Source organism: Nyctereutes procyonoides, unplaced genomic scaffold (genome assembly GCF_905146905.1).
Source record: "Nyctereutes procyonoides isolate TBG_1078 unplaced genomic scaffold, NYPRO_anot_genome, whole genome shotgun sequence".
NCBI classification, from domain to species: Eukaryota; Metazoa; Chordata; class Mammalia; order Carnivora; family Canidae; genus Nyctereutes; species Nyctereutes procyonoides.
In genome coordinates this window covers 10,339,358-10,353,704 of record NW_026575135.1, presented here as the reverse complement: position 1 = coordinate 10,353,704, position 14,347 = coordinate 10,339,358, and the positions used below count along the sequence as shown (strand labels likewise).

At 49.4% G+C, this 14,347-nt stretch overlaps 3 protein-coding genes across 3 annotated transcripts in view; 1 reads left to right on the top strand and 2 right to left on the bottom strand.

Moving 5' to 3' along the window:
- Window positions 1-613: 613 nt before the first annotated feature.
- On the bottom strand, window positions 614-1,954 carry ACTL7B (actin like 7B). The gene has a single exon (XM_055302234.1). The coding sequence runs from the start codon at window positions 1,862-1,864 to the stop codon at window positions 614-616; it is 1,251 nt and encodes a 416-aa protein (XP_055158209.1). The 5' UTR covers window positions 1,865-1,954.
- Window positions 1,955-3,694: 1,740 nt separating this feature from the next.
- ACTL7A (actin like 7A) lies at window positions 3,695-6,275 on the top strand. The gene has a single exon (XM_055302233.1). The coding sequence runs from the start codon at window positions 4,735-4,737 to the stop codon at window positions 6,163-6,165; it is 1,431 nt and encodes a 476-aa protein (XP_055158208.1). The 5' UTR covers window positions 3,695-4,734; the 3' UTR covers window positions 6,166-6,275.
- A 2,365-nt stretch (window positions 6,276-8,640) lies between these two features.
- Window positions 8,641-14,347, bottom strand: part of ELP1 (elongator acetyltransferase complex subunit 1) — a 66,073-nt gene continuing 60,366 nt past the window's right edge. Inside the window, exon 37 of the mRNA XM_055301911.1 lies at window positions 8,641-10,248. Coding sequence (XP_055157886.1) covers window positions 10,181-10,248 — 68 coding nt within the window. The 3' untranslated portion in view covers window positions 8,641-10,180. The remainder of the gene's footprint in view (window positions 10,249-14,347) is intronic.

Below are 14,347 nucleotides of genomic sequence, written 5' to 3'. Positions count from 1 at the left end.
GGGTCGCTTCCGCCGGATCCAGCCGCGCCTGCAGCCTGCTCTTGGACTCCAGCCTCCAGAGATGAACTGCCGTTGTTGGAGGCCACCTGGGCCGCGGTCTTTTTCTTTTTTTAAGTTCTTATGTAGTCATGAGACCCAGCGAGAGAGGCAGAGACCCAGGCAGAGGAAGCAGCAGGCCCCCTGCGGGGAGCCCGACGGGGGACTCGATCCCGGGCCCCAGGATCACGCCCGGGCCGGAGGCGGCGCTCAGCCGCTGAGCCCCCGGGCCGCCCCGCGGTCTTGTCACCGCAGCCCTCCCCCCTGGAAGCCCCTGGGCCGGAAGGCGGGGAGAGGAGCACGGGCTCCCGGGCCTCCGGGGCTCCCCTGGCTCCGTGGCCCCCAACAGCTGCGGGGGCGCTGGGTCGGTCGGGGAGGCGCTGCCGGGCGGCGGGCGGGGGCCCCGGGTAGCGGGTCCTCCCGCCCCCCCCCATCCCCTACTCCTCTCCTCCCCTCCCCCCCCCCCCGACGGCAGACGAGAGCAAGGAAGCCAGAGCAGACGAGAACGAGTGCGCGGACGGGTTTATGAGCGGCGGCCCCGCCCCGCCCCGCCGCGCCCCGCCGCGCCGCGCCCCGCTCAGCACTTGCTGTGGATGGCGGCGCCGCCGCGCTCGGCGAACTCCTCCCTGCTGACCCACAGCTGCTGGAAGGCCTGCAGGGAGGCCAGGATGGAGCCGCCCGTCCACACCGACGTCTTCCGCTCGGGGGCGGCGGCCACGGCGAGCCCGTCCCCGGGCCAGAGCAGGCCCAGCTCGCTCCGGAAGCGCTCGGGGAAGCCGCCCAGCATGGTGCAGCCGCCGCACAGCAGCACGTTGGCGGCCATCTCCTCCCCGAGGCCCGCGTCCCGGCAGCGCTGCAGGCAGGCGGCGGCGAGCGCGGGCAGCCCGGGCTGGCTGCTGCCCGCCACGCTGGGCCGGAAGAGCATCTCCGCGCACTGGAAGCGCTCCGGGCCCACGGCCAGGCGCCGGCCGTCGGGCAGCTCGCAGTCCACGCGCGGGCCGAGCTCGCGGCCGAGCTCGCGGCCGGGCGCGGGCGCCGCGGAGCAGCACGTCTTCTTGATGTGCTCCACGATGTGCAGGTGGTCGTCCGTGAACTCGTGGCCGGACTCGTTGAGCAGCCGCAGCAGGTAGTTGGTGAGGTCGCCGCCGGCGTAGTCGGCCCGGCCCGGCAGGCCCGGCAGCACGTTGCCCTCGGCGATGGGCACCGCGTGCGAGACGCCGTGGCCGCTCTCCAGCACCAGGCCCGACGTCCTGCCGTACGCGTACACGGACAGCAGCGGCTGGGACGCCACGTGCAGGGCGGGGACGCCGAAGGCCTCGAACAGGAGCTCGGCGTACTTCTCCCGCTGGCCGGCGGGGCCGAGCGGGGGGTCGGAGAGCAGCACGGCGTGCTCCTCGGGGCGGATCTTCATGGCCGTGCGGAACACGTACTCCCAGATGCTCTGCACGCAGTCCCAGTCCACCACGACGCCGTGCCGCAGCGGGTTCATCAGCCTCAGGGGCGCCCCGGTGCGGAGCAGCTCGTGGCCCACGTAGGTCTCCTTGCGGGTGTCGCCGGCCTGGGCGGCCGCCGCGCAGGGCCTGCCCACCGTGGAGGAGACGAAGTGGGTGGGCCGCGGCTCGCCCGCGTAGCCGCACTTGCAGTACTGGGAGCCCAGGTCGATGACCAGGGCCTTGATCCTGCGCACCCTGCGGGCCTTGGCCTTGAGCGGCGAGGCCGCCGGCGCGTCCCGGAGGCCGGCGTCGGGGCCCGGCAGCGCCCCCGCCTCTCCCGGGTCACCCTGAGCCGCGCCCAGGGGCGCGGGGCTCGGGCCGCTCCTCACCGCCATCGGCCTCCGCGGCTCCCCCTTCTCACATGCACATCCCAGAGCTCCCTCCGTGGGGAGAAATGAGCCTCCGGGCCTCCAGCGCTGCCTGGCAGCGCCCCCCCCCCCCCCCCGCATTGTGAGGTCACCGAGGGCCGGTCCATTCCGCAGCCCGGGGAGGGCGGGCCTGGGCCGGCCGGATCCCCCCCCCCCCCCCCCCCGCTCCTCGGCCATCCCCTAACTCGACTCTGCCCCAAGACAGGGCGGGGGCCAGCACACTGGGGGCTCGCGTTGCTGCCCCCTCCCCTTACCGCCCTGCTCCTGATGCCCTGTCCACTGACTTTTTCTTCCTCGGCCTCTTGGCTGACGGGGTGATAAATATCTGAGCCCCCCCCCCCCCCCCCCCCCCCCCCCCCGTAAGCCAGGCACTATTACCTGGATCCTCCCTGGAGGCCCTCCCGGGATCCTGAGAGGGAGGCAGAGCTGAGGAAAAGGCGGCTCAGAATCCTAAAGATTTGCCCAAGAGCAAACAGCTCTTGAAATGTTTGTATTTTCACTCAAGTTCATTCAACTCCAATGCACCAGAGCGTCAGGGCCCCAACGGCACTTTAAGCGGGGGCAGGGCGGTCAGATCGGCCTGCTAGAAAATTTGGAAAAGATTAGTGTCTAGCTGTGATGTTGAGGGGCAAGGCCACTGAAGACCGTCCTGTAAGACCTGAGGGGGACCGAAGCCAGGCTGTGATGGTGTGTGCGAGAGCAGGGACGGGTTCTCCAGAAGTGTAGAAGGTAGAGTCCCATCCACTTGGGTGGTTCCCCATCCATCCTCCATTCAACCCGAGGTCTTCCTCTTAGCATCTGAGGCCTTCTCTCGTTGACCCTGTGACATCTCTCACTTCAAACTGTATTCACGTCAGATGATTAGATCGGCCGTGGGGAGTGAGGGAAGGAGGATGCATCCCTCACCTCTGCCAAAGCAAGGAAGATGGCCTGTGGTACAGAACGGACAAATTCACTAGGTTCCCATAGGGCCCGCCACCCACACTGTCCTCCCTCCAAAAACAAACAAAATGCTTCCAGGTGATTCATAAGAAACCCCGTACTTTGGCATTTGCCCTGCTAGATTCTCTCTCTTCCTCTAGCTGCTAAAATTACAGGGGCCCAGTTCACCTTCCTTTTGAGAATCCAGGGTGGGCTGTGTCCCAAAGGCCGGAGCAAGGATACCAGCTCAAAGAGAAATGGGTTTCTTGGTCTAACCTTTCCAGGTTTCTTTCTCCCCTATAGGAGGGCCTCGGAGTTGTTTTCAAGAAGAGTCACCTGATGGTTTTCTAGCCTCAGGCCAGAGGAGCAAATGTGGCCTGAGATACTGAGTAATAGTAGGTGCCTCTGACCTCGGAGGACTGCACCGAAGACCCCAGGGAGCCCACGAGCGCCTGGGATGGCTAGTGCCAAGCATGGGGGCTCGTGCATGCCAAGAGTCTCCATATTCTCCCATCATCAGTACCACACTGTGTCCTGACCCCGGAGAGAGAAGGGACACAAAGGGGGACGTAGAAGCTAAGGGGAAAGGCTTTGCTAAGAGAGAGCATCCGAGCGTGCAAGATCCTGTCAGGTGAAGTAAAAGGAGTGGAGAGTCCGGTGACTGCAGCCTGCAGGACGTGCGGGGACCCTGGGTCCCTGTGTCTTGGGCCTTAGAGACCCGATGGAGCGAGCGCCTGGCGTTGAGCCAGCACAGCAGCTCTCCCACCCACACCGACACAAAGGGCCAAGGGGGCGAGCCGGGGTGGGCGTGGGGCGGGAGGGGGCATGTGAAACACGGCCTGGCAGGCCCTGGTGGGGAGCACAGGCCAAGTGACAGAGTGTGTAATGGCCCCCAAGAGGTGTGCACACCTTTAATCCCTGGGATCTGTGTGAATGGTACCTTTCAGGGCAAAAGGGAGCTCGCAGATAGGGGAGTTGAGGAGTCTGAGGCAGGGAGGCTACCCCGTTACCACCAGGGTCCTAGTAAGAGGGTGGGTCAGGAGGGTCAGGTCAAGGGAGAGATGGCAGGTCTTTGAAGATGAAGGGGCCCCAAGCCAAGGAACGCAGGTGAAGGTAGCAGAGGGACTGCGGATTCCCGCCCTCCGGAGTGGTAGACGCCAACGCTGTTTTAAGCCACTGAGTATGTGGTAATTTGTTAGAGCAGCCTCGGAAAACTAGCGCAGGCTCTTGCGGGGATCCAGGGCGATGAGAATGCCGTCGGGCTGCCGCACATTTGTCCGAATTCAAGACGGAGGTCGAGAAGGAAAAATAGGGCCATTCTAAATTAAAAATGCCTTTGGTTTTCACATCAACATTCTTTTGAGGTGAAGTCAAACAGTCCAAGGCGGCCGCGCGAACCCCTGCTGCACAGCAGAGGCAAGTACGTGAGTTTTTAGGCAGCCAGGCATCGAGCAAAGTGCTCTCCTGTTCTCTCGAGATTCGATGCCATTTCATCCTCTTGGTTCACCCATCGAACCAAGAAGGTAACACTTTTTTTTTAAGATTTTATTTATTTGGGGGAGTGAGAGGGGAGGGGAGGTAGAGGAAGCAGCAGCAGCATGCTCCCCGCTCCCCTCCCCAGGCCCCTTCCCTGCCTTTTCTCTCTTGCCCTTACCATTTTCTGCCCTGTGTGTCTCGGCCACTGCCTCTCCCCCCAGCTCCTGCTGACTAGAGTGTAAACTCTACGAGGGCACAGAGGTTTGTCTTTCTCCCAGCTGCCCTGCATGGAGCAAGTGCTCAATAAATAAGTGATTGGCTAGATCAGGCTTATTACACAATCTAGAAAAGGGTGAAGTCCCCTCCAAAACACTACCTTAAATCCACCCTAACACAGGACACAGGTTCCCAGTATCTAGAAAGCCCCGGGTCACCAGATTATGTCACAATCAGTGATGTCATCATTGGGCAAATTCCCAAGTTGCCGTCTGATAATAAGCCTTTCAGGCCTTGACCGCAGTGGGATCGAGGAACTTTCTGAGAGCAAGATGGCTCTTGACAGCACGTGGGCTCCACAGGCAGGAATCATCGGGGATGGGCCTGCCAAGAGAGGCGGCGAACAGGCCCCTCTCCAGGCCCACGTCCTCCAGACGGCCTCCCTCAAGGACGGCCCGGCAAAGCGGGCGGTGTGGGTCCGCTGCAACCGTTCAGAGCCAGAAGAACCTACTAACTCAACGACGGTCAGGGAGAAGCCCAGGTTAGAGGTGACCAAAGCAGTGGTCGTGGACCTTGGCACTGGCTACTGCAAATGTGGCTTCGCCGGGCTGCCAAAGCCCACCCACAACATCTCCTCGACGGTGGGCAAGCCCTACATGGAGACGGCCAAAACCGGGGACAATCGCAAGGAGACGTTTGTGGGGAAGGAGCTCATCAACCCAGAGGTTCGCCTCAAGCTAGTAAACCCTTTGCGGCATGGCATCATCGTGGACTGGGATACGGTGCAGGATATCTGGGAATATCTCTTCCACAAGGAGATGAAGATCTCCCCAGAGGAGCACGCGGTCTTGGTCTCAGACCCACCCCTGAGCCCGCACACCAACAGAGAGAAGTACGCGGAGATGCTGTTTGAAACCTTCAGCACTCCCGCCATGCACATCGCCTACCAATCCCGCCTGTCCATGTACTCCTACGGAAGGACGTCCGGCCTGGTGGTGGAGGTTGGCCACGGCGTGTCCTACGTGGTCCCCATCTACGAGGGTTATCCTCTGCCCAGCATCACCGGACGGCTGGACTACGCGGGCTCTGACCTGACAGCCTACTTGATGGGCCTGATGAATAACTTGGGGAAACACTTCACGGAGGACCAGCTAAGCACTGTGGAGGACATCAAGAAGAAATGCTGCTTTGTGGCCCTGGACCCCATCGAAGAGAAGAAAGTCCCAGCCACTGTGCACACGATCCAGTACACTCTGCCTGACGGGAAGGAGATAAGCCTGTGCCAGGAGAGGTTTCTCTGCTCGGAAATGTTCTTTAAGCCTTCTCTTATCAAGTCCATGCAGCTGGGCCTCCACACCCAGACAGTGTCCTGCCTTAACAAGTGTGACATTGCCCTCAAACGGGATCTCATGGGGAACATCCTGCTGTGCGGGGGCAGCACTATGCTCAGCGGTTTCCCTAACCGCCTGCAGAAGGAGCTGAGCAGCATGTGTCCCAATGACAACCCCCAGGTAAACGTGTTGCCCGAGAGAGACACTGCAGTGTGGACGGGCGGCTCCATCCTGGCGTCACTTCAGGGCTTCCAACCACTGTGGGTCCACCGCTTTGAGTATGAGGAACATGGGCCTTTCTTCCTCTACAGAAGGTGCTTCTGAACTCTGAAGAAGCATGGTTGCCGTGCGTCGGCTTTCCTGGGTGAGCACCCACCCTACACGTACGGAGCTGAGCCCACGTCTGCTCCTGCAGTATTAAACGAGCCTTGTGTTCCCTCCATAGCGTGTGTCTCTGTGTCCTGACTTGGTAAGAGCAAGTTCGTATATGCAGCAGGTGCCTTAAAATATACAGCTGGCAAACAAAAGCCGGGGTATGTGTGAAACACAGACCTGTATTACGTGTTGCTTGTGTAAACATTCCTGGGAAAAACAAGCTTAGAACGACTGCCCCTTTTTTGTACTCCCCACTTCAGGAACGACTGCATTGTTAAATCTGCTCAGAAGGGGAGTGTGAAGAAGATACATTAGAGCGTCAGGGCTGCTGGGGCGTAGAGGCACATTCCTTTTGATAAACAGCAGGAAGCATGCTATTATGGTACAGTCTCCCACAAAGCAGCAGAGTACACTTCATGCTCCATGAAGGCTTGTGAAGAGCTGATGAAGATGTCTGATCCCTGCTTCCACTGTACTTTTAGTTCCAACAGTCACTTATGTCTCAGTATCAGTTCTTATCAAGCCATCATGGTGACCAGCTGGTGAAACCTGGCATGTAATGAGTAAGGTACACCTATCTGTCTAAAGGGGGCAACTCTTCAGCTGCTCGTCTCCCACTAGATTCCCCATCAACCTATCGGATATACGGCTGGAATCTGGGATGGGCACAGGATAGAGGCTGCCAGTTCCAAGGCTAATGGTGTGGGTTTGTGGGAACCGGCCCTATGCTGGTCATTCTAACCCAACTGAGGGGCCAGAAGGCACACACAGTCCCTTAAGACCAGAGAGGCCCTTCCCTATCATCTTACAGGGCCATTTGTAAATGGAACATAGATTTTTTTAGGACAGTTCCCAAAACATTCCCTGCCCTATATCTAAACCTCAGCATCTGAACACTGGCAGGGAGCAGCATCAAACAGTGGAAAGAAATGGGCTTCAAACTCTAACTTGAAACCCTATTTCACTATCACCTGTGTGGCCTGTGTCCACTTACCTATAAAATTGAATCCAAATGCCTACTTCACACAGCTGATGTAAAAAAACAGAGATAAACACTGAAATACTAGTAACTGGCCTCTGGGAGATGATCACCAGAGCTAGCTAGACTTCTCTTATACAGGAGCCCCAAAGTCTTACATGATTTTTTTTTTTTTTAAGATTTATTTATATTAGGGAGAGAGACAGACAGGAGGGGAGGGGCAGAGGGAGAGAGAATCTCAAGCAGGCTCCATACTAAGTGCGGAGCCTGACATAGGGCTCCATCTTATGACCCTGAGACCACAACCCGACTTAGCTTACTAAGTCACCTCGGCGTCCCTTCCCATGGTGTAGTCACACGTACACCCAAATGCACGCATTCAAGCACTCACAGGAGAGGTAGGGCATCTCTACCATCCCGAGGGAGAAGCCCCTCAGAGCCATTGTCATAATATCCAGGTTTGCCCAGATGGCCTCAAAGACTGAAATGTCCGGCCCTGGATCCAGGCCTGGTAAGCACGGCCGACTGGCACCAGCAAGCCAGTAGGATTAATGTAGGCGCGAAGCACAGGCAAGGGCTCACGAAGCACAGAACACAAGATCAATACAGCGTCCCAAGAAGCCACTGCACTAGCTTTGACTTGTCTACAACGTCTTGGGTATTAACGGTTCCCTGGTGACTACGATGTTCCTTCTCCTCACCTCAGTTACTACTAATTATGACAGACGAGAAAGGACAGAAAGCCAGAAACTCCCAAGAGATTGTCCAGGTGGTGCTTCTAACAAAGCACATGTTGATGAGGTGGCAAAGAAGGCAGGAAAAAAAGCTGATTTTGCTTCCCAAGCTTGTAGTCACCTTAAATTACAAAGAATCATTAGTTTTATTTTTGAAAACACCCTCTCCAATTAGGACTATAAACAATGCCCAAAAGGTGAACACGTGTGTGTACATACATGGAGACATGTACGGAAAATGTATTTTAAAGTGTATGGAGTGCTAAAAAATTACACCAAGCTACACTTGGACATAATAAAAACATTACCTCCTGCCTCAGTTTTTTTTTTTTTAAGCATAAATTTAAAATGCACTTTGATTGTAGGAGATCGTCCTCTCCAAGTTTCCTCTTGCTGTCTGGAGCATCTGAGCCAAGCTGACTCAAGGGGACCAACAAAATAACTGGGGTTTTCAGCTTACTGCAGCATGAACTTGCTTTGGGACAGAGTCCCAATTCAGTGGTAGAATTATATATTCTTTTCTAGAATCCTGACAGAGCCTTTCCCCAAATTTAAGTGTTCGTCACTTCCACAAGTTTCTCCTCTTCCCATACACTGCACTTTCCCCATGAATTCTTCCTTGATTTTGTCTTCAGTTCGGAAGGTCTGCTCCCACCTGCTGCTTCTCCAAAGGAACAAAGCTCCATCTTGGTCACAGGAAAGAGACAGTAATTGATAGTAATTTGTATTCACACAAATTCTTTCTTGCTGCTTCAATACATTATCTTAAGGAAATGGAACATCTATGAAAAGTCACAGTATTATCCAGGGACACATTTACTTCTATTTCCAATCCATCAGGCGTGGGTGCCCTTACCATTGTCCGTAACAAGAGCACTCTAATATATTAAAAAGTCATGTAAGTTACCATGTTCATTTACCCAGGTCGAAGAGTAGACATAAAGCACTTGCAGCCTTTCAGTGTGGGGCACTTAATTACAGCTAATCAATTATGGGTATGACTCCAAAAGTAGATTTCTACAGGGCAGGAAGTACCTTCTTTTTTCCCCTATTATTTTGTGAAAATTTTCAGACACACAGAAAAGTTTAATTGTACAAGCAAACACACCTAGATGCTATAGTTAACATTTTTGCTATTTAGGGAATGACTATAATTACAATTCTGGGCCTATCTATACTCCATAATCGTTTATGTAGTCATGAAGGCCCGGTTCCAATACTAAAAGCATGGAAAAAATTTTTAACTTTACCCAGGAAACTGCCACAAAATCACTGTCAAAATGAACTGAGCTTTTTTCTAGACTTCTCAAAAAAAAGAAAACATTCTCATTTTTTCCAAAGAAAATAACTGTAAGACAAAGGTCAGTGAAGCACCTTAAGGAGAAATAAATGAAATGGCCTCGACACTGACAAAAACCTTTTAGCTAAAGACAGCAATTTCCTGGGAGAAGAAAGGAACAACTTGCAACTGTGCACCACTGTTCACCATACCCAATGTGCATGATACTGGTTCAGAAATTCTAATCGGTTCCAGCTCTAACACTGCCAACTCATCAGCAGAAAATTCACAGGCGGGAAAAATAGTCCCTAAGGTGATGTGAGCTCAATGTTATAACTAGAAGCACCTGCCCTGGTAAGATGTAACAAAGTAACGGCTGTCAGCATCTGAAAGCTCAGAATTTCAAAGGATATATTTAGCTACTTATTCTGCTTTAGGTCAATGTGAAGAAGTCGTTTGAGGGGTTAAATTTCACCAAATGTTTGTAGCGCTAATAGCCATGTTTTTTATATACAAATCTCTCCTCCAGGAACATAAAAACAATTTAAAAACATTATTTTCTTTTCTTCACGCTTTTGAGGTAGAAGCCATGAAACATCACTCCCAATTAACTGAAACACAGATCAATTAATTATGTGACCTTGTCAAAGGTCCCAAAATGAATCAGAATAGGAGCTGTGAAATGAAAGCCAATCTTCTGATTACCATAAATAGTATGTGCTCTCAAATAGCATTAAACAAAAGAACAGTAATTCTTACAAAATGATGCAATATTGGCTAAAGCTTACTGGTTTGCTAAGGATTAAAATTATGCACAAAATAAAATAAAGCAGAACTGCCTGGTGTCTGCTCAGGTCCACTGTGCAACTCTCCACACCACTAAGGTAGATTATCGTTTTACTCTTCCCAGCTCCCGACAGCCAGTCCTTGAGGAGGGAGGAGTGCAAGGAAAACCATCTCTGCTGGGCTCCATCACTCTAGAAGGCTCAGTTTCCACTGGGTTCTTTTGTTGATCTTCGGGGGAATAAAGAGCTCAGCATCTAGAAGAAAGGAAAGGGAAACTGTGACAGACACACTTTCCTGCTGGGGGAAGGTGAGGCAGTAACTCTGTGCTAAAACTGGGCGACTGGGCTTTGCAGCTATAAGATGACCAACAGACCAGAGTTAATGTTCCTGTTACCCTCACAACCTCCAGTCCGAGTCAACAGCCTGGAGGCCCTGCCCCAAGAAGAAAGATTTCCACTTTGGGCATAGGGAAGGGTGGAAGAAAAAATGCCCACTGAGTGATACAAAGTAGAAGAATTTTCTATATTTTGAGAGGGAGGGGGTGGGGGTTACAAGGCCATATGTAATTATTAAATCTCATCAAACTGTATACCTACGATCTGTACATTTCACTACAAAATTTACCTTAATTAAAAGAGAAAAAAAATGTGGGGGCATGTTATTTGGTTAACGATTAATGAATAGAAAATACTTTTATGATAAATTTTATGAACAGGGGTGCTTGGGTGGCTCAGTGGTTGAGCATCTGCCTTTGGCTCAGATCTCGATCCTGGAATCCTGGGATTGAGTCCCACAGCAGGCCCCCCCACCTGGGGAGGGGGGCGGGAGGGAGTGGCTGTTTCTCCCTCTGCCTGTGTCTCTGCCTTTCTCTCTCATGAATAAATAAAATCTTTTTAAAAATTAATAAATAAATTCTACGAATATGCCAATCAATAAAAATGTCCCTATAATATTTGTAGAAAAAAGCAAATGGAGGAGAAGGAGGAGGATAGGGTATAACTGTCACTATTAGATAAAACTCCCAGGCCTTTTTCCTTTTCTTTTTTTTAAAGATTTTATTTATTTACTCATGAGAGACACACAGAGAGAGGAAGACATAGGCAGAGGGAGATCAGCTTCCTGCAGGGAGCCTGACGCAGGACTCGATCCCAGGACTCCAGAATCACCCCAAGCCAAAGAGGCACCCCCAGGCATCCCTAAAGATTTTATTTTTAAGCAATCTCTTCACCCAACATGGGGCTTGAACCCACAACCCTAAGATCAAGAGACATGGCTCCGCCTGGGCCCCCTTTCAATCAGATTTGTGGTAGCAGAGATAGATATAGAGGTAGCTTAGATATGAGAAAATACGTCTATATAAAGGCACTCTTTCTCAGCATTGTTTGTAATCTACTTCCAACAGAAGGACATCTGTATTAAAAATTATTAAGAATGTGAAAAAATGTGATAGTGTTTTTAAAAATATGATTTTCATATACTTCCGTGTACTAGAAATTATCAAACTTTAATACTCTTTGACATACTTTTCTGTACAATCCAGATTTTTACCACTAATCACATCAGCTTTATAATTTCATGTACAGTTAGTATTTTCTACTCCCCAAAACAATACTCTTTGACATACTTTTCTGTACAATCCAGATTTTTACCACTAATCACATCAGCTTTATAATTTCATGTACAGTTAGTATTTTCTACTCCCCAAAACAATACTCTTTGACATACTTTTCTGTACAATCCAGATTTTTACCACTAATCACATCAGCTTTATAATTTCATGTACAGTTAGTATTTTCTACTCCCCAAAACAATACTCTTTGACATACTTTTCATGTACAGTTAGTATTTTCTACTCCCCAAAACAATACTCTTTGACATAGTATTTTCTACTCCCCCAAAACAATACTCTTTGACATACTTTTCTGTACAATCCAGATTTGTACCACTAATCACATCTGTACAATCTTTTCTGTACAATCCAGATTTTTACCACTAATCACATCTGTACAATCTTTTCTGTACAATCCAGATTTGTACCACTAATCACATCTGACATACTTTTCTGTACAATCCAGATTTTTACCACTAATCACATCAGCTTTATAATTTCATGTACAGTTAGTATTTTCTACTCCCCAAAACAAAAAATCCAGAACAATCCAGATTTTTACCACTAATCACATCTGTACAATCTTTTCTGTACAATCCAGTTAGTATTTTCTACTCCCCAAAACAAAAAATCCAGAACAATCCAGATTTTTACCACTAATCACATCTGTACAATCTTTTCTGTACAATCCAGATTTGTACCACTAATCACATCTGACATACTTTTCTGTACAATCCAGATTTTTACCACTAATCAAATCAGCTTTATAATTTCATGTAGTTAGTATTTTCTACTCCCCAAAACAAAAAATCCAGATTTTTACCACTAATCACATCAGCTTTATAATTTCATGTACAGTTAGTATTTTCTACTCCCCAAAACAAAAAGCTAGATAGACAAAAAGACCACAGGAGGTTTTCCTAATTTAAGGACACTGATACTGGAAATTCATTATCAGCAAGGTCCATCATTTCATGTGAAATATTGACTAAACTTTAAATGATCTTAAAAAGAAAAAAAGAAACAGGTTATGAAAATAAACTATTCTATTTTTTAAAAATTAGACATAACTATAATTACATTTGATTTCTACACTTAACTAAGAATACCAACCACTGACTTTTTAGCAGGAAAGGAATTGTTCTGACAAACTGTATGACGAGGCACGACATCCTTCACCTTTCCATGTTTGAATTTCTCTGTACAAGAGTTATGTTTGCAAAAATACTTTGAGGATCTTATCAATTTTCCAAGGACTTTTCTTAATCTTTTGATAGTCATTCCCATTTGAAGCACTTAATTTATCAACTATAACTAACAAGCCCAACTCAGCTACGAAAATTCAAGCACTTTTCTGAGAACACTTTAATCCATTTTATGAAACCCTACATTTTTGCAAGATTTACAACTGATCTGCATGATACTGGGCTGTAAACATGAAAAAGAGAAAATGCCCATCATGTCACAGATCCCACTCTCAGGGATGTTGAGTGTGCTTAACTACTCACTTGTACCTTTAGCTGGGAGGGGCAGTTGAGGCATCTGTGCATGGGGCTTTGTCAGTAGTTCATCTGCCTACTTTTAGAATATGAGAACCTCCCTTCTCCTACACCATCTTGTAGCCACAAGGACACTGATAATACTTATGTATTCAGATACTGAAGACCCTCAAAATATTAGTGTCTTGAAGGCTCAGCTGGAAAACGCAAGGGCTCTTCTCTTCGATAAAGCCACCAAAATGCTCTAGGGAAAGATGTCTAGACTTGACCTCAAGGTCAGCAGCAGGCCAATAGTGAGGAAAGTGGGGCAGAAATCACACCTAGATTGCAGAGTGCAAACTGAGCAATTACCAAGCTGCCTCAGATCTAAGATGAACTCTTAGCAACTCAGAACACTACTTGTATGTCGGGACTGATACAACAAAAGCAGTCAGCCTTCAGGAAGAAGGAGAGATAGGAACACAGTAGTTACTGTCCAGATACATGAGCCAGGCTGGATGGAAAGTAGATCATTTATTCCCAGGAGTAACATAAGCTGTTAAACTTCAAACTTACTGTAAACCCCAAAGACTACTTCAAATGTCATTAGAATGCTGGTATAGCATAGCATTTAAAGGAAAAAATATTCAGAAAATACAAATTACAGTAGTAAAAACTCCAATTATTTCAGAATATACCACTAATTTCTGAAAGTTAAGAGGCCGGTATTCTTGATTGAGCCACCTGCAGGGTAAATACTCAGGCACCAAAAAGATCTGTTTCTAACCAAATTTAAAAAAGAAAGCCTTTAGGGCTTTTAACTTTAAGGGCTCTGCAGTCTAATTGGGAATCATCTCCCTGACCAATAAACAAAACAAAACAAAAAATATTTTAGGAAATTTAAATAAGAAATATAAATAAAATGCTAACATTCTTTGGTTACAAAGAATGTAACAAATTTTATTGTTAATCCTGAAGATGATTATGAGAATGTCCCCAAGATGCAATGCTTAACTGCCAAGAGCCAAAAATGATGATTCAGAATGATCCTTAAAATATATACGTAAATTGGACTGTTTAGACTCCAACTTCAACTGTGATGTGTTTGTATGGACAAGTGTACGCCAGGGTATGGGCAGTGTTATGTCAAGATAATCGTTTAAAAATTCATATGTTTAATGTCATGTTGGATTGCCCACCCCTCCCATTCTTACAACTAGAAGCACTAAACTTTTATTAAAAAGTCATAAAATTGAGGGAAAATTG